At 45.9% G+C, this 15,951-nt stretch overlaps 1 protein-coding gene across 3 annotated transcripts in view; it reads left to right on the forward strand.

Annotated features, from left to right (window-relative positions):
• Nucleotides 1–10,170, forward strand: part of LOC140214128 (uncharacterized) — a 41,989-nt gene extending 31,819 nt beyond the window's left edge. For all 3 annotated transcript variants that reach the window (XM_072285466.1, XM_072285469.1, XM_072285470.1), the window contains one exon: nucleotides 9,910–10,170. In XM_072285466.1, the coding sequence (XP_072141567.1) occupies nucleotides 9,910–10,090 (181 nt within the window). In that variant the 3' untranslated portion in view covers nucleotides 10,091–10,170. The remainder of the gene's footprint in view (nucleotides 1–9,909) is intronic.
• The last annotated feature ends 5,781 nt before the right edge of the window (nucleotides 10,171–15,951 follow it).

Raw genomic sequence — 15,951 nt, forward strand, 5'->3', positions numbered from 1 at the left:
AGTCAGCACCGACAGTGAAAATGGCTCGGTCCGGCTAAGAAAACCCGCGAGTGTCGATTGTTGAACGTAGTTTGTGGTTGCGGTTGGATTTATTATCCCTGGAGTAGTTGTCAGAAGTACAGTACCTTACGCGTGTTCTTGTTCCTTACTACCAGAGAGCAGGAATGCAGCGGTGTAGATTCGAGCGCTAACAGGGTTGGCCTATATTATTCGAGATTACGAGGAAGGAATGGCATTTGCGCGAGCCATGCATAGTGCGTGGAACAGATTACCAGTCGACTGTTAGAGTTACAGAATGGATGCAAGGGGAACGGAAACTCAGTCGATAACGACAGATGAGTAGCTCTGGTGTGGTCACCTTAGGAAGTTCGCAGGCTGCCGCTGCTGCTGATCCTACCCACGTCCTTCTGTCGCAAGTACGGACCGCCAACACCGTATAATGTACTGAATTTTCGCCGAGAAGGCAGCCGGAAGCTGATGACAAGTGCCTCCAGGAATTTTCTCCTCCAGTTCCTCACAGCGGCATTCATAACGCCTGTACACAGCGACGGCATTAGCGACTACGTGCCTCTTGCATATAGACTTGGCATGCGCTTTATTCAGCACTATTACCCTCTAACCGGCCGTGCGGGACAGCCTCGACGTGTTTCGCGCGTCCGCGCTGTGTTCGTGAGAGACAGTGAGTGCATCTGTCGCACGAGTCGACAACCAACTATCGTACTTTCCAAAAGTCCCCTTTTGTGTCCATTGCCGAAATATTATGCTCATCAGGTCATGAAGGTCATTGTAAAAGAAGTGCTTTCAAGTTTTTCCTTCTTTTTATTCGTGCGCATGTAGTTTTCTGTCCTAAATATCATCATCGTCACTTTCTCCTTTCCCACTTCGCCCCCAATGTTAGGAAGCTGCCTTCCCCCCTTAGAACAGAGTGGTTTAGGCCAACTCATCAACGTTTTATTTGTAATAAATCTCTCTATGCGCATCTATTCCTACCGAGTGTATCAGTGGAGCCTGAACCAAACTTTAAGAAATAGAGAGCTACACATCCGACGAGTGAAACTAACGGCGTATTGTGTGTAGTCATCTTGAATGGCTCAAATAAATTCATTTTGCATTGCGAACTGTCAGCTAATCAGTTACATTTGATTGAGCAACTTTTTAAATATTTGTTCTAGAGCATAAGTCGTACTTGGATAGTCGTTGAGCACGCTGAGGAACAGCTAATAATATTGGTTTCACGGCGATAATTTCTGTCTTCTTTTCTCCGAGCTGTGTGGCAAGCTCGCGGAATTTATATATATACATATATATATAAACGAGAAGAAAGTGGGTTAACCGAGGGACCCGATTTTTATTAGTCATATCATAAGAAGCCAACAAACACTGACACCAAGGACAACATAGGGGAATTTACTTGTGCTTAATAAATGAAATGAAGAAACGATGAATTAATGGAAATTAAAGTGGATGAAAAAACAATTTGCCGCAGGTGGGAACCGAACCCACAACCTTCGCATTTCGCGTGCGATGCTCTACCAATTGAGCTACCGCGGCGCTGTTTCCCATCCACTTTCTAGGGTATTTATGTGTCCTAGTGTCCTTGTACATAACGAGGGTCTCGAATCCGGCAACATTCACGCCTTCAGCTAGCATATGTGGGTTTATTGACCAGTTGCCTTCACCCAAAAAGTTCACGTTCTCGTGACGCCTGCAGCAAGAAGGACGTTCCACGTCCGCCGCCAAGGTCTGTGAGTGGTGGCGCTGGCTAACACTCCCAGGGTTCTACTAGGACACATAAATACCCAAGAAAGTGGATGGGGAAACAGCGCCGCGGTAGCTCAATTGGTAGAGCATCACACGCGAAATGCGAAGGTTGTGGGTTCGGGTCCCACCTGCGGCAAGTTGTTTTTTCATCCACTTTAATTTCCATCAATTTATCGTTTCTGCATTTCATTTATTAAGCACAAGTAATTTCCCCTATGTTGTCCTTGGTGTCAGTGTTTGTTGGCTTCTTATGACATGACTATATATATATATATATATATATATATATATATATATATATATATATATATATATATATATATATATATATATACAAAAGTGACGTCACTGCGAGATTGCGTGTCTGAATTAAAAAAAGAAAGTTAAATTCCGAGGTCTTACGTGTTAAAACCACCAGTGATTATGAGGCACGCCGTAGTGGGGGAGTCGGGATACGTATGGAAGTGCAGCCCTCTCAATCATATTTCAATAAAGCGAAGCCCGCATGCACGTCGAAATCCGAAGAGTGTGTTCGCATCCGTGTTTAGCGGAGGCCCATGGCTTATCATTTAGAACCGCCACGGATTTCAATCTTCAGAACCACGGAGGAAGGAAAGAACTATAAGGGAGCATCGTCCAACTTGATTGAAGCCAAACGAGTCGGCTGAAAACGGGATCAACACGTCACACCGCGCTGTAGGGTTTAGTGCTCTCGCTTGAGAAGCGGGGAGCGGGGGCTGGGGGAGGGGGCAGGCTGACGGAGAGCAGCTGAACGAGTGCCTCAACGAATAAAAACTACCGGGAACCAAACATTCTCAGTGAACACGCAGTGCTTAAAGTCACGTGTTGGGCAAACTTTTTAAGGGAGAAAGTGAAGGGAATGGCTTCACGGAGAGTTGGCTTGCCAAGGCTGGCTGCGAGATGGAATAATTCCCCCTATTTTATTTCCTTCCTCAATGCTCTGAACAAATATGAAGACGGCATAGGCGCCGACTACGGGGGGGGGGGGGGGGGGGGCGAGCCCCCTCCGGAACATCCCGGGGGGGGCTGCCCCCCCCCCCCGGCGTTGCCAAAAGACCCCCCCCCTCCGCCCCACACTCACACATCTAAAGTTTCATTATCAGAACTTTGTCACCGACACCATTTGAGGTTTATTTTGACTTGTGTCGACCTTTCACTTGAAATTTTGTTAGGGCTAATAGCTTAATACATTATTGTTGGCGCGGACGTGCACGGCTTTGATTCATACTTTCGCTAGCACTCCATCATTGAGTCCTAGCCTACGCACGGATGTTCTAGCATTTATGGCCTGAAACCCTCATGCTAGCATGCGGGGACGTGGCCGCCCAGGTACCAATTTCCAAGTCATCAGTTTGGAGGATTCTAAATGACGGCCTTTCCCCCGTACCACCTTAACCAGCACCAGTGCTTGGAAGACAGGTACCTGTAGAATGGTCTAGATTTCTCGAATTGGGTCCTCACAAAAGCCGACGAGTCACCGGACTTTTTGAGCAACATCATGTGCATAGATGAAGCCAATTTTCGCAGAAACGCCTAGGCAAATTTGCATAATACACACTATTGGAGGCACCAGTAGCAGCGGTCCCTCAATGTGTGGTTCGTAATTTAGGCCGGTGCTACAATCGGTCCCGTCTTCGATCACACACTGACTGGACAGCGTTACGTGGACGAAATCGTTGAAGGAGTGGGGGATGAGTTTCTCAACGAAGTCACGTCTTCCACTTCTGTGGTATCAGCAATATGGAACACCAGCATACAGCAGCAGCCGAGCACTAAACTGGCTGGATGCGACTTTCATGCGCAATAGATTGGAAGCCACGGGCATGTATATTGGCCGGCTAGGTCACCTGACCTCTCTCCACTCGATTTCTTTCTTTGAGGTTATGTGAAAGATCGTGCTTATATGATCGAGACGGACGTCAGATTAGTTCAAGGCAAGGATAACGGATGTCTGCCGTAGAATCCCAGCGTCGGTGATCAAGAAAGCCACTGAAGATGTGATAAAGCGGACTCAGTACTGCGTAGCTACAAAAGGAGAACTATTCGAACACGTCCTCTAGGCAGCAGCTGGTGTTCGACGGAGCTTACGAATTCGTAGATAATACACACTGCAATCTTATTGTTCATTTTTTTTTTTGCAGACAGTTCTGCTCATTTAGAAGTTGTATATTTACTTTCTTGAACGCATCGTTCTTGCCCTTTCTCTACCGTTGGTCGCTTCCCGGTCTCTTTATTTCGCTTTCATTTTTCGACACGAACCTCTTTTTGCAGCACGTATACCCACTTTCATGAAGAATAAAATGGTCACTTTAATTTGGCGTTGGTCTGAAGCAGGTTTCTAGCGCGAAATATAGCTTCGCGCACACTCTTTCGATGCGGCGCTAGCAAAGCCGGGATTTTAAAACACGGCGTTTCGGCCGCGTTATCAAGGGGCTTTTGTTATCAATATGATCAGCCGGCCTTAAGAGACGGATAATAAGTGTAACGTAAGAATGAGAGGAAGCAATAGCTGCGAAGCCACGGAACCTGCTGTTGGTGCTAGTTCCGTACCATTATCAAGGTGATGTGCTGTCTCTTCGGGTTTGCGACAGGAAGTGCAGTTGCTTTCAATCAGCTTATCTGACGCTGCCTTATGATGCGGTTGGGAACGCACTCACGAGGTATTTTTCATAATTCGTGAGGTTTCTTTGCCAGTCGGAAAAGATTCTACGCAATTATTTCGTCACTGAAAACACCACAGTTAGATGTCATTTTGGGGTGCCTACACATGCCTCATTGAGACTTCGATAGTAAGTACAGTACTTCTCGAGTTAGATAATTAATTGCAATTGCCGGATTGAATCTCAGTAGCGAAAGAATTACTGGCAGCTATCCACTGTACCGGAAACAATATGCACTAGGTTTTCTTCCAGTAACGCAACTGCTCTTTAAGTCTTGGTGCATGATAGTTGCGGAACACTGTATTAATTCACTCAGTAACCGAAATGGGGCCAAGCCGGATTCACTCGAAATCAGAATCAAGAGCACTCATTCGCAGCAGCGCTTTTATACTCGGACTCATAGAAAAAGAAAAAGAGAGTGGGAGAGAGATGCTGCAGTTTCGCCGGAAAGGCGAAGCAGTATTAGCCATAGCCAAGCATACGACAATTAGACGAAGGAAGATTTCACCACCGAGAGCGCTCAGGCTGTGAAATCGAACGGTCCCCTACTATGAGGTCTGGTATACACTCATATAATGCTGTCACCTCGGCGATCAAATCTGCGAGGTCACCCGAAGTTCCTTCAAGAGCAAGAAATATATATATATATATATATATATATATATATGTAACATCAGCCTGGCTACGCCCACTGCAGGGCACAGGCCTCTCCCTTACTTCTCCAACTACCCAGGTCATGTACTAATTCTGGCCATGGTGTCCCTGCAAACTTCTTAATCTCATCCGCCCACCTAACTTTCTGCCGGCCCCTGCTATACTTCCCTTCTCTTGGAATCCAGTCTGTAACCTTTAATGACCATCGGTTATCTTCCCTCCTCATTACATGCCCTGCTCATGATCATTTCTTTTTCCTTGATTTCAACTAAGATGTCATTAACTCGCGTTTGTTCCCTCACCCAATCTGCTCCCTTCTTATCCCCCCCCCCTTATTGTTATTTTTCCTGCTTCGAACTAAGATGTCACTAACTCGCGTTTGTTCCCTCACCCAATCTGCTCTCTTCTTATCGTTCTCTTAACGTTACATCCAGCATTTTCTTTCCGTAGCTCGTTGCGTCGTCCTCAATTTAAGCAGAACCCGTTTTGTAAGCCTCCAGGTTTCTGCCCCGTAGGTGAGTACTGGTAAGACACAGCTGTTTTACACTTTTCTCTTGAGGGATAATGCCAACCTGATGTTCATGATCTGAGAATGCCTGCCAAACGCACAACAGCCCATTCTTATTCTTCTGTTTATTTCAATCTCATGATCCGTATCCGCGGTCACCACCTGCCCTAAGTAGATGTATTCCCTTACCACTTCCAGTGCCTCGCTACCGATCGTAAACTGCTGTTTTATTTCGAGACTGTTAAACATTGCTTTAGTTTTCTGCAGATTAATTTTTAGACCCAATTTTCTGCTTTTCCCCTCCAGGTCAGTGAGCATGCATTGCAATTGTTCCCCTGAGTTACTAAGCAAGGCAATATCATCAGCGAATCGCAAGTTACTAAGTTATTCTCCATTAACTCTTATCCCATATTCTTTCCAATTCAGGTCTCTGAATACCTCCCGTAAACACGCTGTGAATAGCATTGGAGAGATCGTATCTCTCTGCCTGACGCCTTTCTTTATTGGGATTTTGTTGCTTTTTTTATGGAGCACTACGGTGGCTGTGGAGCCGCTATAGATATCTTTCAGTATTTTTACATACGGCTCGTCTACACCCCGATTCCGTAAAGCCTCGTGACTGCTGAGGTTTCGACTGAATCAAACGCTTTCTCGTAAAGCTATATATAAGGGTTGTTTATATTACGTACATTTCGCTATCACCTGATTGATAGTGTGAATATGGTCTATTCTTGAGTAGCCTTTACGGAATCCTGCCTGGTCCTTTGATTGACGGAAGTCTAAGGTGTTCCCGATTCTATTTGCAATTACCTTAGTAAATAATTTGTAGGCAATGGACAGTAAGCTGATCGGTCTATAATTTTTCAAGTCTTTGGCGTCCCCTTTCTTATGGATTAGGATTAAGTTTGCGTTCTTCCAAGATTCCAGTACGCTCGAGGTCATGAGGCACTGCGTATACAGGGTGGCCAGTTTTTCTAGAACAATCTGCCCACCATCCTTCAACAAATCTGCTGTTACCTGTTCCTCCCCAGCTGCCTTACCACTTTGCATAGCTCCCAAGGCTTTCTTTACTTCTTCCGGCATTACTTGTGGGATTTCAAATTCCTCTAGACTATTCTCTCTTCCATTATCGTCGTGGGTGCCACTGGTGCTGTGTAAATCTCTATAGAATTCCTCAGCCACTTGAATGATCTCATCCACATTAGTAATGATATTGCAGGCTTTGTCTCTTAACGCATACATGTGATTCTTGCCTATTCCTAGTTTCTTCTTCACTGCTTTTAGGCTTCCTCCGTTCGTGAGAGCATGTTCAATTCTATCCATATTATACTTCCTTATGTCAGCTGTCTTACGCTTGTCGATTGACTTGGAAAGTTCTGCCAGATCTATTCTACCTGTAGGGTTGGAGGCTTTCGTACATTTGCGTTTCTTGATCAGATCTTTCGTCTCCTGCAATAGCTTACTGGCGCCCTGTCTAACGGAGTTACCACAGACTTCTACTGCACATTCCTTAATGATGCCCATAAAATTGTCGTTCCATATCTTCAACACTAAGATCCTCTTCCTGAGTTAAGGCCGAATACCTGTTCTGTAGCTTGATCCAGAATTCCTCTATTTTCCCTCTTTCCGTTAACTCATTGATCGGCTTCTTATGTACCAGTTTCTTCCGTTGCCTCCTCAAGTCTAGGCTTATTCGAGTTCTTACCATTCTGTGGTCACTGCAGCGCACCTTGCCGAGCACGTCCACATCCTGTATGATGCCAGGTTTCGCGCAGAGTATGAAGTCTATTTCATTTCTAGTCTCGCCATTCGGGCTCCTCCACGTCCACTTTCGGCTATCCCGCTTGCGGAAGAAGGTATTCATTATCCGCATATTATCCTGTTCCGCAAACTCTACTAATAACTCTCCCCTGCTATTCCTAGGGCCTGTGCCATATTGCCCCACTGCCTTGTCTCCAGCCTGCTTCTTGCCTACCCTGGCATTGAAGTCGCCCATCAGTACAGCGTATTTTGTTTTGACTTTACCCATCGCCGATTCCACGTCTTCCTGGTCATCATGACTGAATGTAGACCTGTGCGACCTTCAATTTGTACTTCTTATTAAATTTCACAACAGGACCTGCCACCCTCTAGTTAATGCTATAGAATTTGAGTATGTTACCAGCTATATTCTTATTCATCAGGAATCCGACTCCTAGTTCTCGTCTCTCCGCTAAGCCCCGGTAGCACAGGACATGTCCGCTTTTCAGCACTGTATATGCTTCTTTCGTCCTCCTAACTTCACTGAGCCCTACTATATCCCATTTACTGCCCTGTAGTTCCTCCAATAGCCCCACTAGATAACGTTCTAGCGGTAAACGTTGCCAGGTTCAGATTCCAATGGCGGCCTGTCCGGATCCGGGGATTCTTAGCACCCTCTGCTGCGTGACAGGTCCGACCGCCGCCGTGGTCAGTTCCTTCGCAGCTGCTGGGGACTGAGGGCCGGGGTTTGATTGTGGTGTTCATATAGGAGGTTGTAGCCAAGTACTGCACCAGGGTGGCCAATCCTGCTCTGGTGAGGGAGTGTGTTAGTGGTTCTGGTGACCGAGATCAAGCCGCACTCCAGGCCTGTTTATGCAATTTTATCAACACGGGTATCTTTTTTAATCCGATGGAAAATTGTGCGGCACCGGGATTCGAACCACGGTCCTCTGGCGCTCGAGGCGGATGTTCTACCTCTACGCCACCGTTGCATATCTGGGCCTTTGCATATCTTGCCGTTGCATATCTGGGCCTTGACAAAACAAGACAAACCCTTATGTGAGAAATGTGGAGATGAACTCACTATAAATCACATTTTATTCTCGTGCACACAACTCGAACGGCTAAGGAAAAAATATTTTACTGTATTTTACAATGAGCGCATTCCCTTCCATCCCAGTCTACTTTTAGGAGATAACCCACTTGTAGGAACTTCACCTGTTTTTCGTTTTTTGAAAGACGCAGCGATCCTAAACGAAATATAATATATCACAAAAATTCATTACCCAGTTTTTTCACGCATCTTATGATGTACCTCACCCATTTTCTCAGTCCTGAGAAGAAGGCTGAGGTCTTCATTTGGTTTGTTGGGCTCCTCAGAGTCCTTGTCCGGACAAGGACCTTCGCTGAGGATACCCAATTTTTTAAATAAATTATACCATGTGTTTGGCGCATGATAGCCTTAGTTGCTTATGCGCCATAAAACTCAATACAATACAATACAATTAAGGGTCTAATAAATGATGACGACGAAGACGACGATGATGATACCCGTTTGTCATCAGAAAGATATAGCATTCAAAACGAAAAGCATACTTTAAGAAAAACAAAATGTTTGTTATTTTATTTGTTGTATCTTATTGTATTCGAATGAGGGAAAGTGTAGGCGCAAGAATGCGCCGCATATACCCTGTTCGCATTCGACGGAGGATAGAACGATAATGCCCGAAAGAGGAGGTACACCCTTGAGGCGCCCCAGAAAGGCGCGGCAAGCGGCTCACGGCAAGTGCGCAGATAGACAGCCGGACAGTCACAGTATCGGTAAATTGCGATAATACGTGGATAACAATCGCTGGCGCGTTTCGCTGCGCAGCCTTCTGTGCTTGAAACATAGAAGCAGTATGCCACGCAGACTGCACTCATTTTGTCATACGCGACTTTTCTCAACTTTTTTTTTTTTTGTCTACTGTTTTTGCGCGTTCCATGCTATCTCCGTTCACTGACTGCCATCGAGCAAACTAGGGTAAAACTCCTGCGAACGAGAAACTCGGCGCATCCTGCATAGCACCGCAGTATAAGCCTACATAAACCTGCTGAGCGCGGCTACTGCTTTGAACATTGTAAAGCACACCGGAATCGAATGCAGGCCATTAGCAGCGGAGCTGTCGGGCGGCAACTGCTACGTTTGCGGGATATATACCGCGATTATTTCCCAATATACTGCAGTCTAGGAGCGTGCTTGAGGTCAGGCACATGCCTGCTTTAATGGCCGTACGGGCGTGCGCGAATTCTGCTCTGCGTTTTGTCTAATGCTTCTCCGAAACGAAGTCCGCACATGGTGACCTGTCATTGTTATGGAGACACACGCGCCTTCATCACACGACGTGTTGAAACGTTTAAACTTGGCTCTCTTCTGTCGTTACTGGCACAATCGCTCGCGACTGTACCCGCAGAAATAAGCTCTCGATTGCTCTTCGCGCAGATAGCTATAGTAATTGCCCAATCATCCGACAATCTCGGTGAAACGGTTGTCACATCTCATACTCCGGGCATTTGTACTTGCAGTTTCACGCCCGCGCTGAAGGGGATCTCGGCGGGCAACTCTACCTGGCATCGTCGCTCAGGAGTCAATCGCGAGAGCACGGTACCGATGCCCAGCGTGAGCGCCCCGCAAGCTACTGCCCCGTGGGAGGAAAACCAAGAAGACCAGCCAGGCCCATCAAACATGTCTCAACGGTATCACTGAGGCCATCCGAAGGGCAACGCTCGATGGGCACGAGCGCATCAGTTTGACGACATTTGGAATAAAGTTTTTTTTACCTTGAATTTGTGCACCCGGCTGTACCTTTTTGCATTGCTAAACGTGGACTTGGACACACAAGACAGCTTTAGTATAGCGTAGAGCAGCAAACGCAAGGTGTTTCCGTTAGTGTCAGCGTTGCGTGCTCCACACTGCCCATGCGTTGCACGTAAACGGGGCTGGATCTCTTACGTACCCAGGCTATTTTCGGGATTTAGCGTTGAACACGGCAACATGGCAGCGCCAGTCGAAGCGAGAGCAGCCCGCTTCGGAACCATCGGGACTCCGGTCTGCACCGTTCGGCACATTCATTACCCCCTGATGCTCGTATTTGCTTTAGGTTTGTGTGATGATGCTTCAGCAGCGGCGTACTGGTGACATATGGGCCTTGTATTCGAGATGCGTTCTCAATAAGTGGTGCAGTAAGCATTCGATTAGTTTGAAATTTTGTATGGATTTGCCTTGCCAGTACTTTGTGTATTTTACATCTAGATGGCGCCGTATATGTATATGTTAGCGTAAGCGTTTTGCTCCGTTCCGCTAATCTGAAGGACTAGTGTGTGCCGCGCGGTGCAGCCTTTCTTAGCGTTCACTAAATAAGTTTTTAACTAATTACCTTAAGGCACGTGTTCCAATTCACAAATTCTAGCCCGTGATACTGCAAGGCGTATCCACTTGAAATGAATTGTGTGGATGACACCAATTGCGAGATATACACCGTTAAAGTTACAGTGAAAATGCACTGTCGTTCCTCATACTTTCTTAAGAAAACATAGTTTTATGTATTGAAGCATAAAATTAACTGGAACGCAATTAATATCTCGAAACTGAGCCCTATAACGTAAAACTATTCCAGTCAGTTTTTATTCCAATGTCCAGACGTCATATTTACGCAACCAGTGACGCAAGCATCGGGAGGCAACCCGCAGCGTTGTTTGAAAAGCCCAATCAAACGTACTCCTCGTTTAAAGGAGGTCACTTTTTTTGCTTTCAAAGCGAATAGTATTGTCTACATTGAGCAGTTTTTCTTATCTAATAGGTGGACACGAGGCGAGGAGCACGCTCAAGTGGAGAGGGGTTCGATGGGGCCGAGCCAGCGCGTTGAAAATATATAACTGGATGAAGAGGGTGGTGCCGCCGTCTGCGATTAGGCCACTTTGCCCTACTTAGCTTCAATCAATCAATCAATCAATCAAGGAAGTTTATTTTTCACGCTATGTACAGCGAAAGAAAGGTGGTTGGAGAAAAAATCTGCACATTCGCAGCTTGACAAAGCCGCAGCCACCCATACAGAGCAGTGGCAGCGTGCGAAGAAGAAAAAAGAGAGAAGAAGAAAAAAACATTCTTATACAACGTAGAGAAGTCGTAGAAAAATATAGTAAAAACCTAAGTAAGCATACAATGTATTCCAGTGGCAACAGTTCATTATAAGCATCGATTTGAGCATATCGAATAAAAAAGCAGAAGACTTGCGCTTCGCCATTGTAATAACAAAAGGGTAAAAAGAAGAAATACAGAAACTGCCGAAACTCGAACGCCATGCACAAAAGAGATACCAGAATACATGACACTAGGCTCCGGTCACTCCGTTGAAATAAATAAACGTGCAAGCAAACAAACAAACAAACACGAATCGCAGGAACAAGGTAGCAACATAAACAACGTTTTTACAAGTTCGTACAAGGAAACGTTCGAAATATTATACAGCAGGAAAATTTTTTCAACAGTCACATAAGTGCGCACGTTGTTAACAACAGCAAAAAAAAAGTTGACTTCGTGCTGATCAAGTCGCTCACATGAACAATTCAAAAATAGTTTTACGAGATAGGGTTAAAACGTCGATGTGTCTTTGATTCATGTAATTTAGTGTTGATGGCAATGTGTGCTGAATTCGTTCTTTACCGGGGGTTGTGCGCGAGAAAGGTATGTACCATGGCGATCTGTAGAGGAAAGGATACACATTGTTAGGTTCTGTAAGATTAGCGTGTTCTAGAAACGTAAAAAGCCTTCCTTGGACGGCACTTTTGTAACTGCACAAAAGTCTGTATATGTCTGTAGCCTTCATTATCGCGTGTTTTTGAAAGAGTGGTGCTGTGTGTTGTAGATAAGGCACATTTTCTATGGCACGAATAGCTCTCTTCTGAAGTAATTTAATTCTGTTTAGGTTAGTTGCAGTTGCAGCTTGCGGCGGCTGGTCGCAAATCGCGGCGGCGTGCAACGGAACGTAAAGATTGCCGCTAAAACGGATGCTCAGCAAAGAAGAGTTGACAGAGCGACGTTGTAAGCGTGCCGACAGTGCACGAAAACATTACATGACCGCGCAAAAAGTTTTATTATACGCAAATAAACCCACGCTCCCGGCAGGTGCGAGTAGCCAGTGCCTGAGTGATCGGCGGCAGCCATCTTTTATTCCTTTCGGAACGGGGCAGCGTGTGGCTATTCAAAAAAAAAAAAATAGTTTTGTTCGGCATATTGACGAATTTTTCGACGCGTGCACGTCACTTTGACGCAGTGAGTTTTTGCGGTTTTGTGACGTTGCGTGAAAGGCAGGTGAAGCGGGTGCAGCCCGAAAACTTTTGACCAATAGCTGAGGGTTAATGACTAAAAGGCGTCGAATGAGGAATAACTATTTTTTTCTTGTTTGGTCCGATCATGAATAATCAGTGTGTGCATGTCATATCAGATGGGGAGCTATCGTGGTTTTCGTGACGTCTTTTGACAGACAGGCGAAGTGGGGGTGGTCCGAAAAAGTTTTAACCAATCGTGAAAGGCTGATTGCAGAACTTGAACAGAAAAGTTTGGAATAGCTTTGCGTTATGGCGTCCCTGGTGTCATTATGAGAATTCGTTCCAAGTGTATCCGCTTTGCGAACTCGCCGGCTAGAATTTGTAAATTGCAATATGTGCCATAAAGTAATTAGTTAAAAACTTAATTAGTGCATTTATGTTAATTAATCGATTATGCATTTCAATTTATTGTGTTAGTAATGTCCACCTCTTCGAGTAGACCAGCTCACGGACTAGAATTGTGATATCTACCACATGCAATGTTTAAATTTTTTATGAAAGTGTTCGCTGATACACCCGGTGTATACGAGCGCACAGTAATCGGCCCTGCCTTCACCGTTTGCATCGCGGACAGAAGCTGTGACTGCCGCGTTGGCGGAACGCGGAATCATCCTGGAGGCAAATGCCTGCGCCTAACGTTGACGCAAACGTTGCGAATGCGAATATTGCCATCCATCACACTGCTTTAGATTCCACTGCCCAGCTGCGGCGCTTCCGCTTTCATTGCATCTTCTGTTCTGTCCTGGTTTTTTTTTTAGCTTGCTAATCTATGGCACATGTCAGTTACAGTGGATCAGCGGTGACCCTTACAGTCAGTCCAAATTATACAATATATTGTGTGAATAATGAAGAAATTAATAAATTATGCCTAATAAAAATCGTAGCGAAGGATCAGCTCGGGCATTCTGGATCAAATAGAAAACAAATAGGTTTATGCAGCCTAAATTCGAAATTGTAGTAAGATTAAAAGGCATATTAACAAGTCAAGCTGTTGAAATCAAGAACAATACCCTGGGCGGCGGCGGAAGCTTTCGTGCGGCCGAACTCTGACTTGACCTAAGAGTTAAGGTAGGAGGCGCAGGAAGACCTGTTGAAATAAGACCGACTCCTCGAAGAGCGCTTCCTAAAATAACTTTTCTAAAGCCGAGCAGCAGATGTCCGAGTCGAGATTAATGATTGACAACATTATTTTTATTATATACCTGGGCTATATCTCTGACGTAATAGTTCTGCGGAAAACTCGCAAACTCGCAAGTAAATAATTAAGGGAAAATGAGACATCCATCCAATCGCAGCAGTTGCTACAAAGGAAATCCATACGGGTTCCTCCAAAGAAAAGCCTTGCAGTTGAAGAAAAATTTGTCCTGGTCCGGAGGCTCGAATCCGGGACCACCGTCTTTCCAGGGCAGCCGCTCTATCATCTGAGCTAACCAGGCGGCTAGCAGATGGCAGGGCGAAGTCAAATTTGTCAACAACTCGAAGCAAACGCAAGAGTTTAAGGTAATAGTTCTGCGGAAAACCCGCAAGGTGGAAAGAAGTACATAATTAAGGGAAAATGAGACATCCGCCCAATCGTCGCAGTTGCTACGATTGGGCGCCCAGATGGTAGAGCGGCTGCCCCGGAAAGGCGGTGGTCCCTGCTCCGAGTCCCTCCCCAGAACGAAGTTTCCTTCAACTGGGAGGCTTTTATTTCGAGGAACCCGTATAGGTTTCCTTTGTAGCAACTGCTACGATTGGGTGGATGTCTCATTTTCCCTTAATTAATTGCTATATCTCTGCGTAAAAGTCCAGCGCAACTCGAGCGGAATTAATCGTTTTAGGGATCATAAAACTTGAATAAGGAAATGAAATTACTCAGTTTCACGAGCAGGAGCATGCAGTGCCTGCGCATGGGGAAAAGTGGATGTGCCACGGAGAGAACAGGTGCTGATAATGGAGGAGCGCACGACCTCCGTGAGTCTGCACGTGAGCGTCTTCGAAACGGATCCGCTGACAAAAGAACGCGAATGAGCCGACCACGGAAGGATGCCTCTTCCTATCTCTCAGCTCGTTCGTCTCCAAACTGGAAAGGAGATACTGGCATAACTTTTCCTGCTTTCACTTTGTTTTTCTCGATAAGTTAAGGTCGTGGACTTCGAAATTCCTGGAAGAAATACTCGCAAGTCTCAGAACGCCCTAAAGAATTTACAATAGCATAGTTTTTCTACGGTCAGTTTCTGTTTCTTCTCCAAATAGGGACCTATGGTATGTCGTGACGTCATGACACAGACGATGATCACGTGCGAGCAGGACATCTCGACGTTTTGACGCTATAGCCCCGGCTGGCTCGTTCGTCTGTTATGTCGCGTACTATAAATGATGGCGCTTTAGGTGCCAAAACCACGCTTTGATTGTGAGGCACGCCGTAATTGGTGGGGCAGGGGGGGGGGGTCACCAGAATAATTTTGACCATCCAGAGTTCTTTAACGTGAGCTAAGTGCACGGTACACGAGCGTTCTTACATTCCGAATCCATCTGAATGGGGCGGCCGCAGTTGCAGCTGCGACCTCAAGCTCAGCAGCGCAACGTCGCAGCCACTGGGCTACGGTTATGCAGCTACTCATTTGCTCTGTCGACGCAGCAGTTACAACAAGCTATATTGAACGAGTTAGTGCCAAAACGCTGCGAAAGCACCAGAAGTCTTTAGGTCCTTATCTGAATACATTTGGTCTACAAGGAGGTGCTGCACACTTTTTTCACTGAAGGCCCTCTGCGTACACATCGTGCTCGTGTGGCACAAAGCCGTCTCGTGCTGTCGATTGACGGAGGCCTTGAGGAGACAGCTAATTGTCTGACAAGTTTATTACAAAAAGAATGCAACGTAAGGTGTCTGAAGCTGGTTATCGGCAACGCTGAAAAGTGGTGGTCTTCAAGCGATTGTTAATTTCTCGCCCGTAGACTTTTCATAAACTCTTTATTCGCCGTTGCCTGCACCTTTAAAAACAACTATATTCGCCACCGTAGCTCAGTCGCTATGGCGTTGTGCTGCTGAGAACGACGTCGTGGGTTCCATAACGGTCGCGGTGGCCGCATTTTGATGGCAGAGCAAAAAAAAAAAAAAGACGTTTGGCAGAGACACCTAAGACTGTTGACATGTGGGAATGCGAAGCATTATACCGTGTATAGGCCTCGGAATGCTACGAACGCACTCATATTATATGCGTATGACGTGGCGCCGCCTCCTCCCCATTGGCTGCGCCG

Source organism: Dermacentor andersoni, chromosome 1 (assembly GCF_023375885.2).
Source record: "Dermacentor andersoni chromosome 1, qqDerAnde1_hic_scaffold, whole genome shotgun sequence".
In the NCBI taxonomy this organism is placed as follows: domain Eukaryota; kingdom Metazoa; phylum Arthropoda; class Arachnida; order Ixodida; family Ixodidae; genus Dermacentor; species Dermacentor andersoni.